At 40.9% G+C, this 11,271-nt stretch overlaps 1 protein-coding gene across 1 annotated transcript in view; it reads left to right on the top strand.

Annotated features, from left to right (window-relative positions):
* celf3a (cugbp, Elav-like family member 3a) overlaps positions 1–8,602 on the top strand; it is a 30,239-nt gene extending 21,637 nt beyond the window's left edge. The window contains exons 9-16 of the mRNA XM_083788199.1: positions 197–250; positions 361–510; positions 1,638–1,658; positions 2,955–3,014; positions 3,572–3,676; positions 4,667–4,810; positions 5,203–5,334; positions 8,127–8,602. Coding sequence (XP_083644325.1) covers positions 197–250; positions 361–510; positions 1,638–1,658; positions 2,955–3,014; positions 3,572–3,676; positions 4,667–4,810; positions 5,203–5,330 — 662 coding nt within the window. The 3' untranslated portion in view covers positions 5,331–5,334; positions 8,127–8,602. The remainder of the gene's footprint in view (positions 1–196; positions 251–360; positions 511–1,637; positions 1,659–2,954; positions 3,015–3,571; positions 3,677–4,666; positions 4,811–5,202; positions 5,335–8,126) is intronic.
* The last annotated feature ends 2,669 nt before the right edge of the window (positions 8,603–11,271 follow it).

The following is an 11,271-nucleotide window of genomic DNA, read 5'->3' as shown; positions in this document are numbered from 1 at the left end:
GTTTTGCATCCGGTAGATCATGTTGAGCTACATTACAGCTCAACGTGATTTGCGTGATTTATATGGAATTTGCTATACAAAACGGGTGTATTAGTGGGCTAGTTGGGGCGGCTTTATCTGCGTGGGTATGGAGGCCGTCTGGCAATCAGATGGTCACCAGCTCGTCTCTCGGTCTGCCCGTGTCTATGTGTCAAAGGTTTCCTGAGCAAGATCCTTCCCCCCCTTGATCATCTGAGCAACCATCAACTGGGTGAAGCTGAAATAGAATTTTTGAAATTTTAATTACCTTTTTAAGTGCTAATATAAACAAAAGGTATTATTATTATTAACAACATATCGTGATGTGTCTTGTGTGTGCAGGAACCAGTACTCCTCCCAGCATGGCTGGCACGCCAGTTCCTGCCCTGCCTCCACCACTCTCAGTGAATAGCTACCCCTCATTGCCAGCTCCACCCAATGGACAGTCGGCAACCGAAGCACTGTACACCAATGGTGTCCATGCATATAATGGTACAGTACATCCATGTTGTCTCTAGCGACGAGTGATGAAAGTTATCTTCATTCTCCTTCTTTGTTAAAAGGTTATAAGCACTATATTCTGTTGGAGTAATACTTGCTATAGAGTGTTTGTTCAGAACCAGAGGGCTCCCCGTTCCGGTCACATGGCACTGGTCTAACCTCCCGTTCAGAACCAGAGGGCTCCCCGTTAGTCCCTGGTTAAGAATCATAAAATACATTTTCAGGTGGGTTGCATTTTTCAACCAATCAGGAGAGCGTACCAATTTATTTATTTAGTGTCCCAGTTCCAATGTCTGTCTACTCATTTCTTTGTTGCCACTCATCGTCTATCCTGATTGGATAAAATTGGTATCCCGACCTGAAAATGTATTTTCTGTTTAATAAAGAGCTGGAGAGACATAAAGACTGCACTCTATAGCAATGAGTACTATCAGAATATAGAGCTATTTAACACTTAAACAAAGAAAATACCTTACCCTACCTTTAATGTAAAATTGAGAGGAAATATGTCACAAATTGGATCTCAACGTAGTATATGATTCAAAATGACTTTATTATCAGCTCTCACTGACTCAGCAGCCATATATGCAAGACATACTACACACATTTGACATAACAAAGCAAATAAATTACATACATAAAAACATGAAGACAAGAGCAATGTCCACCACTCAGCCCACCCCTGGCCAGATTCAAAATTAAGCCTCAAAATCGACTGATGGACAAAGGACCTCTTTAGTCTGACCTTATTGTATTTTGGAACGCTGTATTCCTCCCTGAAGTCAAGTCGGCAATCTATATTCCCTTCTCTAAACATGGTTAGTGTTTGAAGTGATATTCCTTGCCAACATTAGCATACTGTTATCAGATACAAAGAGTCTCTCAAGTGGTTGTCCAACAATATTTGAGCAAATTGTATGTTCAGTTGTGACTTTAGGGCAACAGACAAACACCCATACCAGGTGGTACTACAGTAGTGAGGAACACTCATAATAACAAATGAAAAACAAAAGAAGAATTTGTCTACTTGCACCAAAAGATTTTAGACGGTGAAGAAAATAAATTCTTTGCTTTGTTTTCTTGCCCACGGATTCAATGTGATCTTTCCATGACAAAAGATGGTCTATTACAACTACTAGGTATGTATATGAGCATACCGGTACCTGGTTGATCTGTTCAACATGAAAAGTAATGGGGGATCTGTGCATCATCTGTGTGTGTGTGTGTGTGTGTGTGTGTGTGTGTGTGTGTGTGTGTGTGTGTGTGTGTGTGTGTGTGTGTGTGTGTGTGTGTGTGTGTGTGTGTGTGTGTGTGTGTGTGTGTGTGTGTGTGTGTGTGTGTGTGTGTGTGTGTGTGTAAAGAAATAATTGACTTACTCGTCATTATGGGAATCGGCTTCACAACTCAACAGCATAGAAAACACACAAATAGAGACACGTATAAGACACAAAATACTTTACAAATATCATCCAGTTATTATTTATTTTATTATTATTATTCTACCTGAGCTCATAGCTGGTGCATATTGTCCTGAAAGTGCACAGTCATTCTTTACTGTGGTACGTGGTATATTTGAAAATAGCTGATCTACAAGCTCACAGTACATCGCAAGCTTGTAGATCTGCTTTTTTACGATTTAGTTTTTTGAAAAGTTAGAAAATGTTTGCCTATAATGACTTGACCAAAATAAGGGATGCCAGGGTTAAAGGGCCACTTCACCCCTTTTGCAACCAGATCTTATTGTAATGATGTTTGGGAGAAAAGAAACACTTTCCTGGGGTTTTTATGTGGGTACTATGTGTGTTTATTTTATTTTATATTTCAATATTTCAAAGTGTCCATGGGCTCCATGATGTCATGGACACTGGGCTCACTTATTTCCTGGACTACATGTTGTCTCAGTAAGACAGCCCTCCTCCTATCCACAAGGAGGAGCAGTGGACCAAAGCATTATGGGAATTGTAGTCCAGGAAGGAAGTGAGCCCAGTGTCCGTGACATCATGGAGCCCATGGACACTTAAATATCTAAAAACACATATTACCCACATACAAACCCCAGGAAAGTGTTTCTTGTCTCCCAAACACCATTAAAATAAGATCTTGTTACAAAAGGGGTGAAGTGGCCCTTTAATGTGGTTAATGCAAATGTGACACACAAATGACTTAATTATAGAGTGCACATGCATCCACACACCAGTGTTCTTCATCCAGGCAGCGGTTCATCTGCTGATTCGCTGTACCAGAACTAATGTAGACTCAGATGAAATGAAACAAATTAAAGCGGAGAGGTTGGTCCAAATGTTATTTGGAGCATGCTGATGTGCCCTGGATAGCATGTAGCATCTTTTTAACACATATACTGTATATCGGTGGGTGTGATGATGATGATGATGATGACGTTGATGATGACGGTGATGATGTGTGTTGTGTCACAGCTCAGAGTCCTGTCCTGGACCCCCTCCAGCAGGCATACACAGGCATGCAGCACTATACAGGTACTGGTACTGCTGGTTCTACAGCGTTTGTTTGTCAAATGTAGTAGCTATAGCTACAGCAGATGCTTATACTTGTGAATACTTCATACTTGATATATACAGTATATATACTACACAGTGTATGCTGTATGTTTTGATACATTATGTTCTGTAAATGTGCTTATTTTCATTTCTACTATACTATCCATAAAGTAATAGCGTAATAGTAATATTAGTAGTGGAAGGGCAGAAATGATAGTGATGTTTTTGAGGCATTGCCAGGATGAACTATAAATAAACATATTTCTGATCATACTTTTTGTTTTCAACCTCAGACAGAGAGGGTGACACATTTTTCACTGAGGCTCACAAGCAACTGCATTTGTTATTATAGCACTATATATCACTTATACCGGTATCTGTCTGTCTGTCTGTCTGTCTGTCTGTCTGTCTGTCTGTCTGTCTGTCTGTCTGTCTGTCTGTCTGTCTGTCTGTCTGTCTGTCTGTGTCTGTGTCTGTGTCTGTGTCTGTGTCTGTGTCTGTCTTTGTCTTTGTCTGTCTGTATCTGTCTGTCTCAGCTACATACCCTGCTGCATATGGCCTGGTGGGACAGCCGTTCCCTCACCAACCACAACTAGTGGCCCAACAGCCACAACAACCTCAGCAGCTGCAACAACGAGAAGGTACCATTCAGTAGCTCATACACACCAGAGTAATAGTAAGAGAGTGGCGACACTAGCGTTGACTCCCATTGTAACAATGGAATGCAGAAGTGCTCATACTATCTCATATGTTTGGAACTATAGCCCATAGCGCCCCGCTTTGTGGCGAGATCAAAGCGTGTCGCCACTCTCTTACTAGATTACTCTGATACACACATACTGTAGCTCACTGGTTCCAAAACACTGGGTCGGGACCCATTTGTGGGTCACAGACATATTTTTTATGGGTCCCTTTGTTTTTTTTGTTTCCTATATTTTGTTTTTAATATAAATTTGTTATTGCTGGTCAGTGTTAGTCACTTTGCCATTTAATTCACACTCTAGATACAACTCCCGTAACTTTATCACTGACAATGATGTTGTTCCTGCTCTTCCTGTTCCCGATCAAATCCCAGTAAATCCATGTAACTTATGCAGCAGCTACAGCGGTCATGATTATTGTGAAAATAAACTTTTGGAAATATATGCTTTCGTGCAGAATACTTAAGGTACTCTGCTTGCAGAGGCGAGATCATTGCATTTCCCTGCACATTACCACAGCATTACCATTCTACAAGTTCTCCTTCAGCATTGTAATTCCCTCTAAGTGCCTGAAAAAGTCTTTAACCTCTTTTAAGGCCCTTGCACACAAGAGTCTTATTTTGTAGCACAAAAAACGGACCACATTTCAAAATGAACACGCACTTCTCTATGACCTGCATACCTACTCAGAAATGTCCACCCGACGAGTGGCTGTGATCGTCATTTATTCAGCTGACCTCGGGACAATTCCTGCATTCTTCCGTATGCGTTAACAACTGATTGACCAAAAGCAAATTGCTGTGGACTCTATGTGCAAGGAAGGGTCTTTATCCTCATCCTCCCCTCGTTCCCCTTCCCTCCCTCCCTCCCTCCCTCCCTGTGCAGTCTGGTCTGATCTGTCTCACACCTGGACCCTTTTCCATTTTCCAGGTCCTGAGGGTTGTAACATCTTCATCTACCACCTGCCGCAGGAGTTCACAGACTCTGAGATGCTTCAGATGTTCCTGCCCTTTGGAAACGTCATCTCCGCAAAGGTCTTTGTTGACCGAGCGACCAATCAGAGCAAATGCTTCGGTGAGTCATGACGGCAGCAATTAAAATGTCGCCAATCCTGCTTTAGACGAAACCCTATAAAGCAGGAATGGCCACCATGAGGCCAAGTTGAACATTTTCTGTTTTAGTGTCTTCCTTGACCTAATGACTGCCTGCACAAGCATTTTGGCGCTATTCAGGCCAGTGGTTAACGATCATAATAATAACAATATCATACGATATAGGGTGAAGAGATTAACCAAAACACTTTTCATTGCAATTAAAACACATTAATTTAAATTGGCATTCCTTTAGTGATTGTTTTGTTTTGTTCTCCCCTAGAAGCAGGGAACAATCGAATACTGAATTTGTCTTCTCATACTGTTGGTGTATTTGCGGGGGTCGTTAAGCTGTCATCTGTCTCTCTTAACAAGGTTTTGTGAGTTTTGACAACCCGTCAAGCGCCCAGACTGCCATCCAGGCCATGAACGGGTTCCAGATTGGTATGAAGAGGCTGAAGGTTCAGCTCAAGAGGCCCAAGGATGCCAACAGACCCTACTGAAGAGGTGAGGGACTGGACAGACCAGGGCGCCAAAGAGACGATAGAGTTCTACAAGGGGGACAAGGACAGGATAGTACAGAGAGACACGTTGGACAAGGAGATGACAGGAGAGGACGGTTACAGACCGACCAGGGGAACCCAGCTAGGAGAGAGTTACAGACCGACCAGGGGAACCGAGCTAGGAGAGAGTTGCAGAGAGATCAGGGCAGTGTTGATTTTGACAGCAAATTTTGATTTCGTTTTCGTCAGTCTGTTTAATAAAATTCCATTTAGTTTTAGTCATATTTTAGTCATCAGACATGTTCTAGTTTGAGTCTACTTTTAGTCGACTATTTAAATATCATGCTAAATCTGCAGTTGATTTTGTCGACAGCAATGTATTTTGGCGGGCCTTGATGGTGTCGTAATGGCTGATTTTACACTTGCAGAAATATCCGCTGCATTTGAAAGGAAAAAAAAGGCTGATCTACAAGCTCACAGCGCGACACATTGAGGACTTGTAGATCTGCTATTTTCAGAGCGCAACACTCGAGCGCAACCAAACGTAAAATGTATTATTTTAGTCCTACTCTCTTCTCCACTAGTCCCTCTCTAACATTTTTGTCTAGTTTTTATTTATTGAAGAAATGTCAATTTATATTTTGTCTTAGTTTTAGTCGTCATAGCTTAGTTTTTATTTAGTTTTCGTCTGTGAAAAAAGGTATAGTAGACAAACTTTTTTTTGTCGACGAACTCAACACTGGATCATGGGGACATGGAGAGGAGCATTACAGACAGACACGGGGAACGGGGAGAGAGTTGAGGCCTATTCATACTATAGTTTTAGGTGATGAGGTAACTGACCACCGAAACGGTGGCCGCCTCCTCACCTAACACTGGAGATTTACATGGAGACCAGGAGAAGAGGAGAGAGTGACAGAGAGGCCAGAGGGGCTGGAGAGGAGAGAGTTACAGAGCGAGCAGGGAGATTGGGAGGAAGGGTGTGTGAAACATTTACAGAGTTATCAATGCTAAAATGAATGACTGTCTTCAATCACCTTCTAAATCAGCTTGTTTGAGGTTTGCATTTTTCTTAGTAGTAGCAAAGAAAAAGTACATTGACATCAGACAAGCTGCCTCTCTTTTCTTTATGAACTGGGTTTTTGTATTGCAAGTAGTGACAGGTGTGCTAATTGTTCCAATCCAAAGAGGCTTTTTACTCTAAGAAATGTTTAATATTTTTAGTCTTCTGTGGTAGGGTTGAAAACAGCTGCTGTTCGTCATTGATTTTTATTTTCACTTTTCATTTATTTATTTTTGTGCTGTGTCATGTCATTTTTCCTGGAAAAAAAAAACATCACACCACTCTCAAGACTGTCCTGTCCATACATATATCGTGGAGACTGCGTCGCTATGGCTCCGGTTGCCTAGCAACCGCTAAAACCTCCCCCTTCCTTCTCACTGCGTTGTAAGTTAATTGGCCTGTGTTGGTTGCTGTGGCGATATTGCCTGTGATGGTTGCCATTAGCAATTTTTATTTTGGGCCGTTGCCTTGATTCACCATGCTGAACTGCATGGCGAGTTACTGTGGCGACCATGAACTTGTGTTTGGTGCGTTGTGAGTTTCCTCTTTATTATTTTGTCCTGGTTTTTTATCCTAAAAAAGAAAAGAAAAAAAAAACACTGATCAATAATTGTCACATTACCTCAAATTTTGTAAGCAACTGATTATCATGACATGCTATTTTTGTAGTAATATAAACATCTCATTGCCAAGAGCAAAATTTGCCTGTTAGAGATAACTAGTCCATCAAATATGGATTTATATTACAATTCTTTGCCTTTTTTCATTAGTTTCCTTTTTTGTTGTTTGTCATGATTATCATTCTTACATGTCCCCTGTTTAGTTGGTTGGTGTGGTAGTTTTGGTGAGTGGGGGATTTTCGTTTGGTTGTAACTAAACTCCAAGTGACTTTGTGCCTGAACTTTGTCTGTTTTTGTGAGATTTACTGAACGTTTACATGTAAATGGTTGACAATGTATAGTAGTGTGTGCGTGTGCGTGCGTGCGCGCGCGTGTGTGTGTGTGCGTGCACATCAGTGAGAGACAGAAAGAGATTTAGTGCATCTGTTATTGTGTGATTTTCGTGAAAACGTGTATTTGTGGGTGTATGTGAACGTGCGTGTGTTGTAACGAACGAGACACTTAAGTTTCTCTAGAAGGTTTTGGATAAAACTGTATGGCCACCGTGACACGTGCTGCTGGCTGAGGAACTACTTTCCTCTGTAGGAATTCTGGGCTGCCAAGATATCATGAACAAACATAAATGACTTTGATGCAGCCAGCCTGCATCATAGCTTATTAGGAATTTAACGTCTTCATTTACATCAAATCAGGAGTCTAAAGTTTCCTCCAACACCGCAGTGTAGTGAATTAAATGCTCTCGAATGGAATTACATCACATAATATTTGTACTGCATACAGTATAGTATACAGGTACAGGTATTTTTGTTAGATGGTAATCAGGTTCAAAGACATACTTTCCAGAATTCCTACTGTGCATGTTCTGAATTGATTTGCCTGCGTAAACGAGATCGAGAACCCATTTGATCAGGGACGTGCACACAGTAGCAGCAGTATGGTCACCTGTATGAGTTGCATGGGCACTAGGGTGTGCTTGTATAGCTGAATACTGAGACTTTACGGAGGCATCAGTTCAAGCAAGTGTGTATTTACAATCTACACTTCCAAAGACTAACCTCACTCAATATGTGTGTCATTTGTTTAAAAAAAATATTTTTATTTTTTCTTCTCCAGGGGGGTCGGGAAACCCTGAAAGTCCAATCAAGAAACCACTTTGGGATGCCCCAGCCTTTTGGTTGTTTGAACCAACCCTATAGCACAGGAGAGCAAAACATCAGTGAAACCATACCTGTATGTGCTTAATAATGCCGACAATACCCATCACAATCTATAACAATATCAATACAACAAGCCACAGCTGTGTTCGGAGATGTCAACTGCTTCAGAGGTCATATCATTCCACAGATGGACTCAGTTCTACTATGTACATACATACAACTCTACTGTCAGCTACAAGATTTACATGTTAAGAAAAAGCATATCATTGATGTTTATCTACCAAACAGGGTTCTACTGTATAGTGTGATTTGTAGTCTATGACGTAAGGAAGAAAAGGTTTAGTCTTCAAGGAAAGAATGGAAGGGAGGAAAGTCTAAGACTTTGTCTGAGAAAAGAAAATACTACTCTGTATGATTACCATTGGTAAGATTGTTCTGTAGAGTTAGTTTTATTATTTTAAAAAAAGTAAATTAATGGGGGGGGTGGGGTAATTAAACTGAAAGAGAAATGGATTTCTTTTAAATGTATATACTTTTGTTCAAAATGGAGTTGAAGGACTTAAGACTTGGTGAGTTAAAAATTCTCTGCTGCCACTACTTTTAGCGTTGACCAAGGGGGAGGGAGGGAGGGGGGAAGGGAATTTTTCTACCTTGATTTTTTATGTTTGATTAATTTGTTAATCACTTTGATGGGGTGAACAGGGGAAGACATGACAGGTTTTTTATTTTAGAAAATAGATGATTCCTGAGGCCTCCAAGGCCACTTACACAATTATTGTAGAGTTTTTAATTACATAAATGTACTTATGAAAGTAAAACAAAAAACAAAACAAAAAAACAAACAAACATTATAATGTTTCTTTATTTATTCTCTACAATCGCTGTTTTAAAACATATGTCTTTAAAGAAAATAAAGTACAATTTAGAAAAAAAAAGAGTTGCTTCTGTTGAGTTTGTCTGCTCTGTGATTCTCCAGAAACATGAGTTGACTACAAGTAAATGTAAAAATGTATTTGTCAATATAAAAGACAAAATGCCTGCTAACCTGCCAATCCAGAATAGGCCAGTTGACCAGTCATACTGTATTGCCTTATTTAAAGTGAGTCTTTCACATCTTTCAGGGGTCTTTGCTGCTCTCTATGGGACCTGGCGAGTATTGCAGAAATGGCCTGTGGTGGTTGTCATTAGGGAGGGCAGGGTATCCTATTCCTAGACAGGATTTCTGGTGTTCATAATGGACATTAAATCATTTATTAATTTCAATGGAGTATTTAAAGATGCTGCCTAGGAGCAAGCCATTTGTGCTACTTGTGTCCATTATAAAACAACAGACCATCAATTATATTGGTGTCCTTCCATATGTTGATCCTTCCCCATCCATCCTTCCTCTTCGATGTCTCTTCTTTTGACTGATACCTGTCCATTTAAACTCTAGTCTAGACGGACGTGCCTCAAAGTTATTAGTGCAGCCGCGCCCGGCAGCCGGCGAAAACTAGAGTTCTCAACATAGGCCCGAAAATTAAGATCTTACCCCCCATGCCGAAGCACCAGCGCTCGCCCAGCAGTCTGCTGTCAATCAAGGCGGATATGTTGATCTGACCCCCCCATTCCAAAGCGCACAGTGAATTGTAAAAGAGAACTTTGCAAATATTGTCACAGCATATATGTTTGGTGTCATTTGTGTTTAATGATTGTGTGGCACCTGGCTCTCCTGCAGTACTGGTGATCCCCTTGATTGAGTGGGGGAAGGTACCAAGTGCTATAGAGCAGGAGGGGTGTCTGTCTTATGTTTCAAGAGCTCTTGTGTTATATGTTCTCTTATGTCAATGATTTGGTGCCTGAAATGTATTTGGAATAGGTTTAGTAAAACCGTATATAATTGTGTAAATCAACTCATGGGCCATGGTTTGCCTTATTTGAGTTAAGTGGTTACCAATTAGTTCTGTGTCTTGGTATGGTCTCACCCAGTATAAAAGGGAGGCTGCAGGATGCCAAGGTTGAAGGTTCAGTAGTAGTGGCTTGGGCAACAAGCAGGTAACATCCAGGGAGAGCTGCTAGGGGTCCCTTTTTGGAAGGGTTTATAGCCTAATACAGTTTCTTAAGTTCTGGGTTTCCTAGTTTGCTGTCTATTTGTGAGTTTAGTCTTCAGTGTTTTTTTGTCTGTCACTTTTTGGAGCCTTGGCCACTCGGCCAACTTTACATTCATGTTATAATTTTGTTTTATATTCAAATGTTGTTAAACTAGTCTATTAGATACCTCCCCCTGTCCAGCCGGGGTGCCTGATGGAGGGGAAAGTAACTGGTTGGAATAACGTGTTCCTTCCTCGGGCTACATCCGGCAGGGGAAACTCTCCCAGGTGAAAAGAAGCAGCTTGGACTCCTCATGCATAGAAGGAAGCAACCCCCCCCCCCAGGTTGGCAGAGGACATGTTGCGCCCAGGATTACATTAGATAATTGACACTGGGTGAAAAAATGGATTACAAAATTGTGGGATAAAATATTAGAGAAAAATTTGTCTATTAGATTTCGTCTGGCACAGGTAGACAAATGGGCACGGAGGCATGCACCCTATGGACCAACCCCCCCTAAGGTAATCTGTACCAAGTAGACTGCTAGACCTACTGCACACACAGAGCTGCTACCTTTAAACACATCTTAAATCTGAGGGGTTTTATTTAAATAGTCTTGACTCTTGAATAAAAAAATACTATTTGTTCCTAAATGATCGAGTGCTAGGCCTATTTGTTTAAAAGTAAAAGCTTTATACCCATATAACATGTATATAACGATGCAATGTGACATAGCTGTTTACAAAATGCTGTAGCTACCCTACCCCCTCCAACTGTATATCTAGGCTACTTTCCCCATTTTCAACAGGTTTTTACTATATTTTGACACCTACTTTGGCAATGTAAACGTATGTTTTCTCATGCCAAAGCTCATTTGAATTGAATTGAGCCGAGGCATGGAGGCAGACAGACAAATGGCACAGACAGACATATAATACTATTACTACGTAGGTAGGCTATGTAAATGCTACCACTAACGGCGTGTGGTGTGTGCCTAAACAAATATTATATTGTATCATTTATTCAACCGT

This window comes from Protomyctophum parallelum (assembly GCF_964188405.1).
Source record: "Protomyctophum parallelum genome assembly, chromosome: 1".
Lineage (NCBI taxonomy): Eukaryota > Metazoa > Chordata > Actinopteri > Myctophiformes > Myctophidae > Protomyctophum > Protomyctophum parallelum.
The sequence above is the reverse complement of the archived record's forward strand: the minus strand, read 5'-3'. Positions and strand labels throughout refer to the sequence as shown.